General features: G+C 39.1%; 1 protein-coding gene and 1 long non-coding RNA gene across 12 annotated transcripts in view; one reads left to right on the forward strand and one right to left on the reverse strand.

The window, feature by feature from the left end:
• Positions 1-5,609, forward strand: part of LOC104005592 (uncharacterized) — a 28,285-nt gene extending 22,676 nt beyond the window's left edge. For all 8 annotated transcript variants that reach the window (XR_008546994.1, XR_008546999.1, XR_008546995.1 and 5 more), the window contains one exon: positions 2,473-5,609. This is a non-coding gene — a long non-coding RNA (uncharacterized LOC104005592). The remainder of the gene's footprint in view (positions 1-2,472) is intronic.
• ADAMTS9 (ADAM metallopeptidase with thrombospondin type 1 motif 9) overlaps positions 1-17,862 on the reverse strand; it is a 175,441-nt gene that overhangs the window by 71,735 nt on the left and 85,844 nt on the right. For all 4 annotated transcript variants that reach the window (XM_003309854.6, XM_528704.8, XM_016941459.3 and 1 more), the window contains 3 exons: positions 17,556-17,825; positions 12,449-12,610; positions 9,883-10,059 (listed from right to left, as the gene is read on the reverse strand). In XM_003309854.6, the coding sequence (XP_003309902.2) occupies positions 9,883-10,059; positions 12,449-12,610; positions 17,556-17,825 (609 nt within the window). The remainder of the gene's footprint in view (positions 1-9,882; positions 10,060-12,448; positions 12,611-17,555; positions 17,826-17,862) is intronic.

Here is a 17,862-nt window from a genome sequence, read left to right on the forward strand (position 1 = left end):
GTTTAGCTGCATGGGTGGGATGGGGAGGAGGGAGGAGGAGAGAAGGCTTAGGAAAGAGAAAATCATGGGAAAAGGCCAATAAAAAGTAGGAAAGATTCGTTTCTGCTGAGCTCTGCCACACCCCAGTCCCTTTTTTATCACATTACAGTGCAAATCTCAGATTAAAAACAGCTTCCTTGAATGTGTCAGAATTTTTAAAGTTGTGAAATAAATCCAGATCTACTCTTTACTTCCTTGTGAAGGAAAAAACACACTCTGAATACATTTGTTTCTTTAAGAAATTTTATAAAGTAACTTATTTTGAACATTTTCCAACTTATAGAAAGATTGTAAGAACATCATAAAGATCTCCCTTATCCCCTCATCCTGAGTCCCCAATTGCCAACATTTCACCACATTTGCTCCCCCCATCTCTCTCTCTATATGCTATTATTATTTTGTCTTTCCCTGAAAAATTTGAGAGTAATTTAGAGACATAACATCCCATCATCTCTAAAACTCTTTTTTCCTCAAATCAAGGACACTCTTTTACGTAAATACCGTACAACTCTCTAAGTCAGGATATCATCATTATTAATACAACAGCACTAAATAATCCTATGCCTTTCTTTTTAATGATTCCCTTCTACCAGTTAGCTCTTTACTTCCATATTTCTGGGCTAATGTGATAAGGAGTTCAGCACCTGAGTAGCTGAGCTCATTCACTCATTTCAACATTGTTTGTAGTATGCCTAGTTTGAGAGAGGCAGCCAGTTTGAACTGTGGGTTTCATTAGGCAGAAGGAAATTCAGGTATGGGGCAATTAAATAAATGCTTGGGGAAACAGGTTTTTCACTTAAAATATGTTGGCTCTGTCTATATTTCTTCCTCTGTCCTAGCTAAGAAAAAGGAAGCAAACACAGTCTGCTTTTTCTCTGTTGTATTTCCCTCTGTTCATCTTACCAAGTTCCCAAACGTAACTGTTTTATTATTCACCTGCCACATGGACTAAGGAATACAGAGGTAGTTGTGAGAATGAGGGATGATGAGAGGAAGAGGATGCAAGAACAGGGTTCAAGGTGGTTGACTGTCTTACCAATGGGAATGAACAAGACAGCTTTGCTAAAAGAAGAGTTCAGCTCCTATAGCTTAATTTTAGCTCAATAAATAGTTTGGAAGACGTTCCAATGCATTGAATATGCTTTATTTCAACCAGAGAGTTATGGTGAGATCACATTTTAGTAAATTTTACCATTTTTCATAATTCACTTGTAAGTGCTATAGCATCTTACTTTCTGCAAGGAACCTCATCACCATGAACAGATGTAAAGTCACCTGACTGGCTCTAATAAAATCTATCATCCTGACTATCTATATATCTACTAAATAAAGAAAATACCTCAAGTTATTCCATTTCTACTAAAAATGCCAGAGATAGCACCCAATATGTGCTTAATACTGGTTGCTTTTTTCTTAAAATCTTCTGAAAACCCCAAATCTTGCTCTTTTACTTGGTTTAAGACAATTTTCTTATATTCAGTCCCGATTTTCTTTGCTTATCCCCTAAGCAAAACTTGTAAATGGCTCAATTAGCTTCAGAACATTTCAAATATTAATAGTTACACTCTGGGATAACATAAAATCCTACATTGTAGACATACCCTTTCCACTCATGTTACATTTTACCATTTCATCAACTAAACAATGAGATGAGGGGATTATATCTTGGCTTAAACCACTAGCTTAAAATTCAGAAAATCCTAAGTTCAAATCCTGGTTCAGCCACTTCCCAGCAGTGAGACCTAGAGACCACTACTGAACAGTGAGATCAACTAAGCAACTTCTCTGATGGTGCTGACTTCATCATGTAGAGAGGATTAAGTTAGGCAAACGTGGGTGAATTGTTTAGCATAATTCTGAGCACAAAGTAAATGTTCCAAAATGTAAGTGGTTGTTATAATAAAAAAAAAAATCAAAGTCCTCCCTATAATTATGGGAGGAAACACACTGTGTGAAAAATTAAGTGGGGAAAAAAATCTGCTCCTTTTTGGATAACTGAAGCTATCAATTCATTCACTTTCTGAGATATTTCAGAAGAAAATGGCTTAGGGAGAATCATTTGAACTATTTCTCATTTTAGTGCATAGACAACCTGAGAGTGAGCATAGTAGATTAATCAGTGCTTCTAAAAACAGACCATCTGTCAGATTATAATTTAATTCAGGATGTTGCCCTAAACGGGGGGAAAACACTCTATCTGGCCACTGAGGAAGAGAACTGATGGCAATTATCAGTCAATTTGCAGTCAATGTTGTTGCATAAATTTAAATTTCTTGGGGCCCTCAGTATAGAGTAAAAATGTGAATGAATAAGAGGTTTTTTTTTTTTTGACACTGTAGACATTAAGTTTTGCAAAATTAAATGACTACATTTACAGTCATGGAGGAGAGACATTGCCTCAACTCGGTTTCTTCTGATGTGTCTTTGAAACAGAGCCCTGCAAAGCTAATCTGCTCAACCTTCACCTACTGGGTTCAATGAATATGAAAAGCTGCCTTCCTGAAACTTTTCCTTCAAAGAGGGAATGATCTCCTGGAATTCAAGCTTCTACAGGGTGGCTACCTGGTGTTTTCCACTTTTGCCGTCTCCTAAAAAGCATCAATCAAGCCTTGCCCTTTCAACCCACTGAACACATAAACATGCTTTCTCCTTAACTGAACTTATGGCCACGATGAACTTGAACTCTGAGATTCACAGAGGAGAGTTTGTTTTAACAGCTGCTTTTACAATGAAGCCCTGGAGTTACTACTCTCAAGACCCCTGGTTCTGATAGGCCATCTTTTCACTGTCCTCTGCATTTTCTAATGCCCAGCTGTCAAGGAACACCCACTGAAGTTTTCCAAAACAAAGGCACGAAACACAAGAAAGGCAAGAGAATGCTAATCACCAGAGGCATGGGCATCCTATGGGGGAACCCCTTACATGTGGAATACGGTTTTTCTCCCCAATTTATTTTTATAAATTTATTGATTTCTTTGCCAGTTTGTTATTAATTGTTAGAGATGTCCTGTTGCCTGAGGTTGCCCTGTCCGATATGGTAGCCACCAGCGACAGGTAGCTATTTAGAGTAATTAAAAAATTACATTAAAAATGCAGTTTCCTTGTCACTTAACCATGTTTCAAGTGCTCAGTATTAACCACATGTGACTAGTGGCTTCCATAAAGGAAGGCAAAAATAGAGAACATTTACATCGCTGCAGAAAGCTACCAGATTCTTTTGGCCAAGGCATAAGCTCTTTCTCATAAGAGAAAGGGGATGCAGATCTTGCTAAGAGTGATGGATTTCTGGGTTCAGCCTACATGAGTCATCTTCCATACTACCCCTGGACATGCTTTCCTTGGCTGCCAATTTTCTATTTTATAAATTTCAGGAAAGAGAGATTATGGTTGTTAAAACCATTCATGACACTGATCCCACTTTAGAGAAAACAACAGCAACAAGCAAAGAAGATGGTGTGGAGATCCGCACATTCCACATCTTTTAATTGGTACCCATTAAATAACAAAGGGAAAAAGTACCCTCAGACCACAACTCTCCACCTTGTGTGGAGGCCAAGGACCCAGCAGGGAGAAGGCAGAAGATTAGGTTCTCCACTCATCCTGGCTCTCAGACCACTGAGCTCACATTTGGGTTCTAATGGAATGGTGATTGGAAGCATATTCTCCAATAGGAGGTTTTTAAAAGTTCTGTGCCATCAGCCAGGCAGCATCTGTCATTTAAAATGACTGGCCAGTTGCACATTTAAAAGCAAAGATAAAATTGCTAATTTATACTTACTGAATAAACATCAGCAGTATCCATGAAGGTACCTACCCTAATAGCAAGTTGTATTTTTATTTTTATGGTGGTGGCGAAGCTGCCAGGAAAACCAAAGCATCAGTTCTTTAATTACATTTGTTTAGTATTGATTTAATACTAAAATTTCTCTTGCTCCCTTAGAACAAAGAGCTCTAACTTGTACACTGCTGTATCCTTAGCACCTGGAACAGTCCCTGGCCTACAGTAGGCACTTAGAAAGTATTTGTTAAAAATTGATTTTTTTTTTTTAAAGAAACAACCCAGAGTTTTTTTATTCTGCCCCAACCCCCAACCCCTGGCATTAAAATAAATCTTCCTCAACTGCCATCACTAATCGCCAGGATTCCCTCCTAGCCAATTATGCTTGGACTCAACCTCTACCTCCCACTCCACATTCCAAAGTTTCTATTTCTTTCCATTCCAGAAGGGCAACTCCACAACAGGAGTGAGGGAGAGGACCTGGACTCCTCCTCAGAGTCCAATAACACTCCTAACCCTGCTCCCCCAACCTGTGGACTTTTTAAATCCATGAAAATAGAAACTGTCAAGCTACCACAAAATAGCATCAGAAGGCAGGATCAGTCTTTCATAGGCATACAATCTCTGTAAATACTGAAAAAAGATTATTAAAAGCCTGCTAAGTTTTGTCTCCAGTGAAATAGATGCAGGCAAGTATTTTGATTGTTCTGAACACATTAGAGATGAGTGCTACACAGAACTAAGGTAAACTTTGTAAATTCATATGTCATAACACTTTGTTCCACAAAAAACTATCTTATTTTTTATACTCCATACTGATACAGCCAAATAATGTGGCTCTTATTTTCTAAAGATGCCAGCAATATGTTTAAACATGTCTTCATTGTAGTAAAAGTATCATATTTATAAAAAATACATATGCATTTAATGTGATATTCCTTATAGTCAAAATCTTGATATCATCCTCCTAATCTGGCTAGGAATGTATCTGCAAAATGAAAGAGAGGAATATTTTGCCATTCCCTAAACAACAGTTGTTTGAAGCTTTTGTAATTGCTGGTTATGGGAATTTACCAATAACAGGAATGAATTTGGATTTTCTTTTGCTGGAATCAAATGGACAATGTCATAATTAGCTAAATAATGTTGAGGCTAAATGAAGTTTGAGTTTTAGGCACATCCTTTATGGAATATAAACAGGAACCTAAAAGTTCATTCTGAACATAGGTTGTTTCTTTCTGCCAAAACAAGATTAATAGTCAGTACCCTAACGACGAGGTCCTATCACTGAAGTAGATTATCGGCTAGTCAAATGGGTTCCTAACAGCACCTCCCTCATGGGTTAAAAGAAGAGGGTTAATGTGATGTGTATTTGCTTAATTTGGCTTGTTATACAGTAAACACACAGCAAACGTTAGCTATTGTTATCTTCATTTCCTTTGGAGAAGTTATCTTATTTCTCACCTTATTAAAAATAAACCCTAACTCATACAGGGACCCTCCTTACCTTGGTCCTTTCACCCATGAATACCATAATAACCTATACTGCAAAAAGGAGGCTCAGGAGGAGGATGAGGTATCAATAGGCCTCCGGGTCATTTTTAGGATTTAGGTATTTTTTGAAAAGGGTAGGCTCTCTTGAAACTTCCAAGGTAGTTGTTGTAGTATTTTATTTTCCTTTAATAAGAAATGCTTTCTGAAATGTATTGCAGTGAACAAATAACAAAATTGACAAATGCTGTAAGCCTTTTGCAGTTATCTGAACACAAAGAATAAAGTGTAATCAAATTTATGCACATTAGGTTTGCTTTTTCCTGTACCTAGCTGTCTCTTATGTGTTCAGAACCATTTCTTCCAATCACCTTTTTTTGTCTTCTGGCTATAATTTATCATTATCTACAAATTCAATAAATGGAGCATGCATATTTCATAGTTGAGACTCAATAACTCAGGACAACAGTATTAGAAAAGAAAAAATACCCAACAAAATGTTAAGCCTCATATATTTTTGTTTATAAATCTAAGCATCATTTTCAACTCAGAAATATGTTTTTAAAGTATCCCTTTAAAATACATACTTGAAGCTGTCTAATTACACAAAGCTAGATACTTGGCTACTTAGATTTGAGGGAGGGGTTGTACAGGTTGGAGGGAATTTACAAAATTAAAATGTATCTTTTTAAAACCGAAAGAAACATACACATTCATTTCTAATCCACAGAGCCTACTTGCCTTTACAGTCTGCTGATAAACACTGATTTTTAAACATTGTATATAAAATTAAATAACATGAAAAAATAAATATGCTTTATTATATAACACATATAAATCTGTACTGCTCAAAATATTCAGAAAATTCTAGGTGTGGCTGCTTAAAACTGTGTTTAGAAAATATGGTAGTGATATTTACAATCTTTATTTCTTCTAGGGAGAGAAGCAGTGAGGTTATAAAATACTGGTATCAAACATTTTCTCTTCCTACCTACAGAAGCTGCAAACTTTAATACGAAAATGAGGTAGACAAAAATTCATAAGTTAGCCAGGCAGAAACAAAAGCACAATTCCTTCATGAGCTCATAAATTCTCATTACTTGGGTCGACAAGCATTATTCCAATGCACCTAAAGCAAGGCTCAGAGAACATTTTTAGGTTTGTCATGAAAAACCCAAACAAGCAATTTCTCCTAAGGAGAAGCACAGTTTCCAAGGTGATCAGCAAGCAGGTTGACAGGGCAATGCACAAAGGAACACCGAAGACCCATCTTGGATACATGGTATCACCTAGCAGACTTTTAATCTGTGATTATCTAGATGAATTAGCTTTCTCTAGAACGCTCTGGATTTTTAGCCTACTTTCTGCTGTGGTTTGATAGTATAGAGGTCTCTTTCCAATTTACTCCTCAAGTCATAGGACATATGCATTGACTACTTAGTGTCCTCCTGGGACTGACTGCAGGAGTCGACTGAAAGGCATGTGAGTTTAAGAACCTTATTTCAGGCTGGGCATGGTGGCTCATGTCTGTAATCTCAGAACTTTGTGAGGCCAAGGCAGTGGATCACCTGAAGTCATGAGTTTGAAACCAGCCTGGCCAACATGGAGAAACCCTGTCTCTACTAAAAATACAAAAATTAGCCAGGTGTGGTGGTGGGCACCTATAATCCTGGCTACTTGGGAGGCTGAGGCATGAGAATCACTTGAACCCGGGAGGAGGAGGTTGCAGTGAGCCGAGATCGCACCACTGCACTCCAGCCTGGGCAACACAGCAACACTCTGTCTCAAAAAAAAAAAAATAAATAAATAAACAAACATTACCAAAAAAAGAGTCCAAAGGCCCATTTTAAAAAGGATAGAAAAGGTTGAATTTCTGGAGGATATTTCTCACCATCATGATTCTTAAATCTGCAATGACTTGAGCCAGAACCAATGGCTGATCTAAGATGGGGACTTAAACCCTAGGTTCACAGAAGCTTCATTTTAGGGACGCTGGAAGCTATATTAATAGTGATTTGGGGTTTCTTTCCTAAATACTGCTCTTTAGTAACAAGTGTTGAAGTAGGCTATCTCCATTTTGACCTTGGAGAAGGCTAATTCACACAGCAGCAGTTGCTTCTTGACATCATCTAATGCATGGGAGTACTGGGAGAGAGAAAGCAACCAGGCAGAAGGACTAATTGCTACCCTTGGTCCCTAATAAATCTAAGTTGCTTTCTGTTGAAAGCAACATTTTAGCACCTCCAACATACTTTTTATTCTTGTTAGTTTCACCGTCAGTTACAATGATGAAGCACCATGGAAGTGGCTTTATGGCTATTAACACAATTACTGAGGTATGCTTACATTTGGAATTACTAAGATACTATACCAAAGCATCCACAGAAATAAACATACAATTAAAATCAAAACTCTACAGTAAGAATCTGAAAGACTGCCCTCTCACTCATATATTTAGGGAAAGCAATATATTACAAAGATATTTTAAAGAAAATGCTTTTGATTTAATTTTTTAAGATCACAATTAAAAGCCTTGCAGAAGTGGCCTTGCTCTTAGACTGTAGAGGCTTCGCATATTTGAATAATGATCACTTTATAAAAAAACCATTGAAATCATATAGGCAGCAAAATGATTTTAAAAATGCATGCACTTGCTTCTGTGCATACTAGAGCATTATAATTTCTTTCTCTCTCTCTCTTTCTTCCTCTGTTTCAGAGAACTGTGTGCAGGCCCAAGGAGAACAACTACATGAGATAAACCTTATGTTTTCAGTTACAATAATTAGCAGTTCATGTTTTAAAATTTAAACATTTATGCTCTTAAAATATCTGCGGGGGAGGGCAGTGATCCTGTGTAAAAAAAATTTAGCGTATTTAGAAAGTGTTTAAGGAAGAGAATACCACGGAAATTAATTTATAACTCTCTAAGACTTATGTTTTTCCCCCTGTTTTCCCAAATAATTCTTCCTGGAGAGGTAAATATAGAATAATCAATGGAACTGAGATGATCAATGGAATTGAGTCTGGGAAGGGAAATGCAGGTTTCTTTTTTTCACCAAACCACAAGAACATGCAATAAATAGGCTTGTGTGTTTCTTTCTAAGGGTTAAGAGATTTTTTTTTTCTTTGGGTCAAAGTTCATTAACTTTGTGGAGAGCTAGTAGACTTTCTAAGACATAACTCTGGTACTGGTATTGCTGTTGGTCTAGTGAACTGGGTGATAATACAATGAGCTTAAGAGGGAATTTCACGAAAAATAATATATAATAGGAGATGAGGGAAGTTGGGAATGCCAGAAGATGTTCCTGAGATTCTAAGGTTATTTCTGATATTCAAAAATGTTCATCTGGGGAAGGTGCCATTATTGTAGGGAAAATGCTCCTGCTGAACTGACTAGAGATACAACAGACCAGAGCTCTCTGACTCAGAGTGGCATTTCTTAAGTTATGGAAGAAAATACTTACAGTCCAGCTAAATAGTACCAGTGGAGATAATGCTCCAAATTCTTCTAGATTTCTACTTAATATAAAGTATGGTGATTACATAGTTAGTGTTACACCTGCAGACACAACCCCAGCCATTGAAACCCTTGACTCTTAGAAATGTCAACAGGTATTAACCATGTCACTTCACTTAATCTGCTCTTTAGCTGGTTTCAGGGATGGTTAAGACTTCTGAGAACCATATTGGGTAAAAAAACATTCTGGATATGACTGAATACAATACTAAATTCAGCTTCAGTGCAATTAATGTATTTACAGGACCATTTTTCCTCTATTTACATGAAACAGCCCTGACGGCTCCACAGCTTATGGGCACAACTCAGCCAAAGTATTGTTTTGACACAGCTGATCCTTCTGTTTGCCAAGAGCTGCCCCAGAAGTTTGCATCATATTTACAGTGGCAAACCTGTCTCACCATGTCAGCTGCTGGCTAAGCAGATAGCAAAGGAAGACTAGGACCAAAGCAAAAAATGGTCCCAAACGGGCTTCCTGTCTCTGTGCAAGAGAGAGAACATTCCCGACACCCTAAAAGGCACCAGGTCACCTGTTCCATTTTTGGTCTTTTGCATTTTTAAATGATTTTAGTCTATTTTGTGGGCACAGACTTTGTAAAAATTATGTTCAGAGCTGTACCCGAGTCACACAGGCAAATTACAGTCACTGAAGAAAAATTGCTTTGGCCTCAATAAGCAGGTATCTTTCCCAAAAAGTCAAAACTACTACAGCTTAGAAAAGGAAAGAATGTGTGCTATTGAGTTGTCTGTTAAAATCACTATGTATGTGTGTGTGTATGTGTGTGTGTGTGTGTGTGTGTGTATTTAGGCTAAGAAAAGGCAGCTACTTCTTGGCACCAGGTCCTGTATGAGGTACACTTATTCTGTAAAGTCACTTTGGCAATATCATAAAAAGTTAATTCTATTATGTGCCAATATGGAGAAAATAATAGACTATTTATAGCAGAGTTTCTGGGATGCCCTTGCAAGTGTGACCATTATCTGCCACAGAGGAGTGCCCCAGAATACCTTGGAATTAGATAGTTTGGTTAACAAACATGAATAGTTAGGGCCGTACCGAGCTCCAAGGGCCAGTACTCCATGCAGCGTCGTGTGGACAAGCATGTGTGTTACACTGCTCACGATCGGGAGGTTTATCAAGAATTTCACAGCTCAAATCTGGAAACCGTTCACCGTTGGACCGCTGACAGACCACCAGTCTTGTTCTTATGCCTCCACCACACAGCTTAGTGCACTGGAAGAAGGAAAAGGAAGGCTGCAGTTATTTTGTCTGAAAGGCCAATGACAAATTTTCTTTCTCCCTAATTTCTTAGCCAAACTCAATTATGGCATTGGGCAAGGTAAGCCTCTGACAGATGGAACCAAGGTGAATTACCAATAGTGATACGTAAAACAGACCAAGGCTCTCCTACCTTAATGGCAGGTATTAGTTATTAAGTGCTTTCTCTTAACTTGCACTGAGGACTTTTGCATATATTATCTAATCAAGAGGAGTGTAATTATTTGCCCCATCTTATATATGAAGCAATTAAGGTGAAGGGAGGTTAATTAACTCGATCAAGTCCAATCTGTTAGCAAGTAACAAAGATCCTTTCTTTTTTTTTTGAGACGGAGTCTTGCTCTGTCATCCAGGCTGGAATGCAGTGGCACGATCTCGGCTCACTGCAACCTCCGCCTCCCAGGTTCAAGTGATTCTCCTGTCTCAGCTTCCTGAGTAGCTGGGACTACAGGCGTGTGCCATCACACTCGGCTAGTTTTTTGTATTTTTAGTAGAGACGGGGTTTCACCGTGTTAGCCAGGATGGTCTCGATCTCCTGAGCTCATGATCCTCCCACCTCGGCCTCCCAACAAAGATTCTTTGAGAAATACCAAACCAAACCAAAACAAAAATAAACAAACAAAAACTACCCAATACCAAACAAAGGAGATAATGACTTAACTGGTTCTATTTTCTGGCAACTTTTAAGAAGCTGTCACCAATCCTTGGCTGTTCTCTGACTCCGTCTCCATAGCCCTTTATGACACTAACCTATTTTACTGTATCTCTGAATGTGAGGACAACTATGACTTTCCCCTTGGATGAATAAACAACGTGGTGGGAACACTGGATAAGGTTCTGACTCCTGGCTAGATCTAAACTTCTGAGGCAGGAACACGTTGTATTTCTTGGACAGTGCTGCTGCGCTCAAATCCAGCAACACTGACATTTGGTTTCCCTGCTGTGTCAAGGCCAGATCTCCCACAGAATTTGGAATGATCTGGTCTGTGCTGACAGCAAAGCATCCCAGCAAGTTCGTGTACTCTCCTGGCTTGAATCCAATTACAGAAGCTTAATCACAGGCCCCACAGGACAGAACTTTGCGAGGAGGTTTTGGGAAATCCACAATACATGAGTCACAAAGCCTCATTCCCTTTTCTTTCCCTTCAACAAAGCTCTCCAGAATGACATAACTGTCAATGAAAGTCAACAATAATCCCGTTATGACTGCCTATGACTACTAGGTTATATGGCTGAAACCATGAAATGTGGACACGTGATTTCATTCAGCCAAGGATGTGGACTAACATGCCCATCAATCTCATTTGTCTTTTTCCCCCCTTGGCACTGGGACCTCCAAAGTGTTATTTCTTGTGTTTTATTTGATAAATGTTATAGTCAAGACAGAACAACTCAACAAACTTTAAATATGTGCTCTCCCTGTGGATTCAAGAATAGAGAGATATATTCTTAGTTAATTAAACACAAAACAATAAGCATCTAGGCCCTATGTATCATAAGGGCTCAAACCCCCACTTAATCACAGTATTATTAATAATTATTCTTAACATTAATTATTACTACATTATAGTAGCAGTTAATTGATTAAAGGCTATGTGCTATGCATTTGATAGATACTACCTCATATCATGGTCATAAATACTAAGAAGTTGGTGCTATTACTATCCTTATTTACAGATGAGGATATAAATATTTGGCAAAGATACTACATTATTTGCCAAGGTCACAAAACTTTTAAGAGCCAGAGCTGAGAACAGGACATGGTTTTCTCAGCTTCCAATACTAAGTCGTCCCTTATCAGTCGTCACAGGCAACCCTGAAAAGGTAGCAGCTAAATAATTCCATATTTGAGAAAACACAGCTAACTACTCACTTCTGCAATAAAAATACATCATCTTTCATAGGAATTATAACACCTATTCAATCTGGCTTCATTAGGGACTTGGAACGTTGGGAGACATTAGGCCATGGGAACAGGGCATAACACAAACACCCCAAAACTATGAAGAAGAGGGCAAGACTTCCATGGACCGATTTAACACATATTTTCAATCACTTTAAAAGCATCTATTTTTTATTCATCAGAGGTGAACAAATAACTTAAACCAGTATTTATCTGTATTCTCACCTAATTTTCCTCACCTGTGTACCCAAACTGTCTCTTAGTGGTAATAGGAACACTTTAAAATAGTCCAGAATTTAAGAAGACAGGTTTCCTAGTTAATCCCCACCCCAGAAGCTTCTACTAGAGCTAGTTCTTCTCCGTGAAAATAAAATCTGAATGATAAATACAGTTTGGTTAACACAATTCCTCTGTATTTATAGACGGACAGTTCACTCTCACCTCTCCCCAGCTGCCATAAGCCCACTGAGGACAAGGGCCGGATTCACAGGCTCTTTGCTCATCAGGTTTTATTCTCTCCACACAGTCGTTTGCGGTGTATCCATTTTCGTCCTGACATACAACAACACGCCGCTGGGATCCGCCAGCACAGGTACTGGAACACTAAACACATCAGTCGACAAGTTAATCCCCACCTCAATCTCCATCTTAGGGACACAAAAGCAGCTGGTTGAAAGGTTAAGACAAATGTGCTGAAAAGCATTCTCAAGTCATCCACGAAGGACAAAAAGCAATCAGGAAAACCCAAGAACTTCCCCATTGTGGGGCTGTTTCATGTACACATCCTATAGACACACCTGGAGGGCAGAAATGTGTCTTCTGGCGTGCCTCAGGCCCTCTACAGGGGTTCCATAAATGCCTAATGTGACTTCCAAAGCAGGCCACTTACTGTCTTTATCCCCTCTGCATCTCTAAGAGGTACAGAGGTGTTGATGGACACCACAGTTTATTTGGAAATTCTTTTCAAAACTTCAAGTGCCTATTTAGAACCACTATTTGATTTTCCTTTCAACGCGGAGGTCAAATTACATGCCTAATGAATGGCCAGTTGTTGAAATTAAGCTTCTGTATGAACTCATTCAATTACTCCAGGAAAACATCATGGAATGTCATTTAGACATCATTTCCTAGCAGATAAAATGTTCCTTTCTCTCTCTTTACAACAGCCTGAACTTCGGTGGCTAATGGTAGTAAGACTTGTTTTATTTATTTTTTACTTCCCCAATGAACTTAATTGAATTTCATCATGACAAACCTCTCTTCGGCTGCGCTTTCAGCCTAACACCCTCTCTTTCATGGTTTGTCATGGTGTTATGTTTGCATTTCATTTCATTTCCCATACAAGCCTCTCATAGTTCACTTATTTACACCTGAAGTGTTTTCTTCTTTCCATAACTTCTTCACCTTTTTAAACCCAAAATGTTTGCTAGTGTCCTTTACCCCGACCCTTGTAAAATCAGTTTGCCTATAAAATAATCATCTGGTCCACAAAGCAATGTATTTCTCATGATTTATCAAGACTCAAACTGCATTTGCAAGTATGTTGTTAGTTCTAGGTTCTGAAGGCTGATTTTTGCTTTCTAGCTAATTGTAGCTCATATCAGTGTTATTTCAAAATAGGCTCTATCAAACATTGCTTCTTGCTGGTCAGCTTCTTCCGTATCAAGATGTGAATACATTTTGTTGCTTATTGAACTGGACCACTGTTAATTTCCCTGCCCATGCTGGTCAAATTATAAGTGTTTTTAAATCAGTACCTACACTTTCATTTTATATTGGGTTTAATTTTTTAATGTAGAGCTGGATAATAGATTTATTAGTTCCTCTTGAGAAAATATTTAGGTATTTTTCAAGTTATAAAAATGTTACCTCTATCTTTGATGATTCTGGTATACTTACTCTAAATCTCAAAATATTCATTTCCTATTTTTTTTTTTGAGGTGGGGTTTTGCTCTGTCACCCAGGCTAGAACACAGTGGTGCGATCACAGGTTACTACGGCCTCAACCTCTCAGCTCAAGCAATCTTCCCACCTCAGTCTCCTGCACAGCTGGAGACCGTTGGTGCACACTACCACACCTGGGTAAATTTTTAAAATTTTTTGTAGAGACAAGGTCTCACTATGTTGCCCCAACTGGTCTCGAACTCTTGGCCTCAAGCAATCCTCCTGTCTTAGCCTCCCAAAATGCTGGGATTACAGGGGTGAGCCACCATGCCTGGCCTTACTTCCTACCTTCCTACTTTTAAGCAGCTTAGTACATAATAAAAAACAGAGAAGTATTATTTTAATTAGCTTTGTTTGGGGACCAGAATTTTAAATGTTAGGAAGGGCCTTTCATGGTATAAATAGATTTGTCATCTATATCTTGGCCCTCGAGTTTTCTCCTTGATAATATAATCTTGTATCATTCCTTTATTATGTCACCTGTCAGCTTTATTGCCCCAGTAAAATGGCAGGCTCCTTGAGGAAAGGCTCAATGTTTTAACTTGTGTCCCTATTACCTTCCATAGTGCTGGTCACAGGATTTGCTACCTGGTCCAGTTAAAGATTCTGGAAGGAACAGCTCTAGAAACTCCATGGTATTCTCTCTCCAATATGTCTGATGGGTGCAAGGATGAACACCTGATCCATGGTCAAGCAATCCACTGGCGACCCAGGGAGTGACTGGATGCTTCCTACTGAGAATCCAACTGGAGTGCTGGTGATAGCTCTCAGCTTGGGCCAAGCAGTTGCACTGCACATTCTTGAGCTGTCTGAATCCTGAGCCTGCTTGGGTCTTTATACTCCCACAGACAGATGAAGTATTGTACATAACCTTTCTCCAGGTCTAATTTTGCCATTATTTGATTAACAGGGATTCTTAGTTCCATTCCTCCATGTTGCAGACTTTCAGTCTGGACTTTTGTTAACAAAGTCCCTGCCCTCTTTACATGACAACATTTTCTTAGGTAAACATTTATTTGAACAAATTTTGAATCTATTAGTAAAACGTATTTGAAATTTGTCATCCACAATGGACAAAATAAAGGAGAATGGCCTTTAGAGAAGCAAAGGGAGACAGACATTTGTTTTTTTCTACCTGCTCAAATCAACATCCTTTTCCTTACATCTGGCAGCCCAATTTCCTTTAAGAAAACATTCCTCCTCATGGCAGACGCCATCTTGGTCTATCAATTAAGACACTCTGCCCTATTGTGGTCAGAGGTGGGCAATCGGACTTGCCTGGGAATTTGAATCCTCAGCAGAATAACTCAAGAGTGGCAAAGGCTTAAAAGAGATTCATTAAGACAGAAACTCTCTAAAGAAATTATCCCTTAGTTACCCCTCTATCTAGATCAAGGGTTGGCAAGCCACAGCCCAAAGACCAAATGTGTGCGGCCACCTGTTTTTAGAAATAAGGTTTTATTGGAACAGAGCCATGCGCACTTATTTACATATTGTCTATGCCTGCTTTTGTGCTGCAACACACAGCTGATTAGCTGTGACAGAGACTGTATGGTTCACACAGCTGAAAAGATTTACTATCTGGCCCTCTGCAGACAAAACTTGCCAGCCCCTGAGATAGAGCCCTGAAGATGCTCTGGTCCCTGTCCCTACTGCGGCTAAATGAACAGCTTTGTTTGTTTTTCTTTCACTTGAGTCAGTTTCTGTTCTTTTTTTTTTTTTTTTTTTTTTTGCAAAACTCCTAATTGCTAACACACCTTGCTCAAGTGTATACAGAAATCTATTATAAAAAGAAGTTCTTACTCCAGAAACCACTGAAAAACTTGATTCCCATTCCCCAGTGTTTATAACACTTTGCCGCCTTTTCTGCCATGGAAGGTAGGAAGACCATGTACAGTTTGTGTACCATGCAATGCAATGCAAAGATGACGTATATCCTTCATCTTCCTGGGAGCAGGTCAGACACGTCAAGCTAGGGCTGAAAATTACATTGTCCAGCTTCAGCCTCACTTAACTTAGGGGAAAAAATATCCAAACAAAAAACAGGCACAATGAGGAAAAGAATGGTATTACCCATCGCCACAAAAAGCTTACCTAATCCTCCCTAATTGGGAGCTCTGCCCAAGGGCAGAATCATTCAATCTTAAAGGAATGCATCATCCCCAAATGTAGTCCTAAATAAGCACAGCACTAAAACGCTTTCTTTAAATCCTAGCGCTATCATTAGACTACACATGTGTGAGTTTTGAATTTTGTCAACAAGGAAAAACCATGAGACACTCGGTGATTACTTCCTTGGATCACCTTTTACTTTCTCAGAACTGAAATCTCTTCTAATCTAGGCAAAGGAAGCCCAAAAGTGGAAAGCAAGAGAGGGGGATGGGATAGCGAGGGTCTTGGGCAACTTGGCAGCTGTTCTGCACACAACCAGCAAAGACAGTGGGTGCAAATGCTCAGTGGCTAATTAGTATTCATCAGAAAGTACATCTAATTTACTGAAACATAACCGCGGTGGGAAACAGACAGCTTCCTTCTAATTCTTTTTAGCCCAGAAACAATTAAACAGAATTAGCAGTACTAGAAGGAAACTAATAGTAAACAATTAAAAAGAAGACCTCTGAATAATTAGTAAACACCTAACTACGTCCCTACCCAGGATCCTTTAAAACCCTTCCCCTCCTGCAGTTCCATTTAACATGTCTGGTATTGCACAGCATATTTTTATTTAATTATTTAGTAAAAACTTTAAAACATTCCAAAGCATACTTTTCCTTTGATATCAGATATTTGTCAAGGCCTTCCTAATTTGAAGGACAATGATAATGATAATAATAAAGACAACTGTCAACATTTATTAAGTTCTCACTCTGTGGCAGGCAGGGCGCAAAGCACTTTATCTGCATCATCTTATTTAATTCTTACAGCAACCCAAGAAAGCAGGAATTATTGTTATCCTCATTTTACAGATAAGAAAACTGAGGCTCAAAGAGGAGAAGTGACCTGCAGAAGGTCCCCAAATTTAGAAGTGTAAGTCTTTGGATCAAACCTACGCACCTTCCCTCAGAGATTGTGCTGATAACCTTAAGGTTAGGGTACTTCTCTCCTAAGCACAAATCTTACCTAGACTAGTATTTCCCCCTAATCCAGGACAATGACTTACTACTACAAATTACACAGCAACCATGCCACTTTGAGACTGCACCCTTCTGGAAAATAGTAGAAGGGAAAGTGACTTTCATTTAGAATTCCCTTTCAGAAAAGTTTCTCTGTCTTCTTAATTCCCCTACAGGTATGAGCTGCCTGTGGCCTCCAGGATGAATCATGATGGTATTTACGGTACCTCCAGGAGGCCATGTGATCATATCACCTAGCCACGATATCCCCTTTCTCCACCCAATCGAGACAGCTTATAGGTGGACGAAGGCAGTATCAGTATCATCAAGGGCTGTAATTAACCCATTACAAGTTACTCAAAGCAAATGAAAATGCACAATGTCAATCCCTTTTAAAGAAAAAAATATGCTCTAAAGGTGTTTCTAGTCTCTTTTCCCCTAAACCCAACGTCAAGTGAAAGAGAAGCAAGCGAACTTCAGGGAATACTCACTGCTCCCCAGGGGCCAGTCCTCCACTGGTTTCCACCGAGCACATGGGTGCGGCTGGGGCTGGCGCTCCGGGGACGATAGTCCTCATTTTGGAAGGGGTGCTGAGCTAAGCCACTGTCTGGGGTCCTTTGAGGGCATGGTGACATGGAACAGTCCTGGTCAGTTTCTGGGATGTAATCCTGGTCACACTCGCTCCTATCGATCACGTGGTCACTGTAGTTGACACACATCACTTGCCGGGTTGCCCTACCTTGCCCACAGGTCACAGAGCACTAGGTTGAATGTTCAGAAAGAGAAATGGTCAGTCAT

The sequence above is a fragment of the Pan troglodytes genome, chromosome 2 (assembly GCF_028858775.2).
Source record: "Pan troglodytes isolate AG18354 chromosome 2, NHGRI_mPanTro3-v2.0_pri, whole genome shotgun sequence".
Lineage (NCBI taxonomy): Eukaryota > Metazoa > Chordata > Mammalia > Primates > Hominidae > Pan > Pan troglodytes.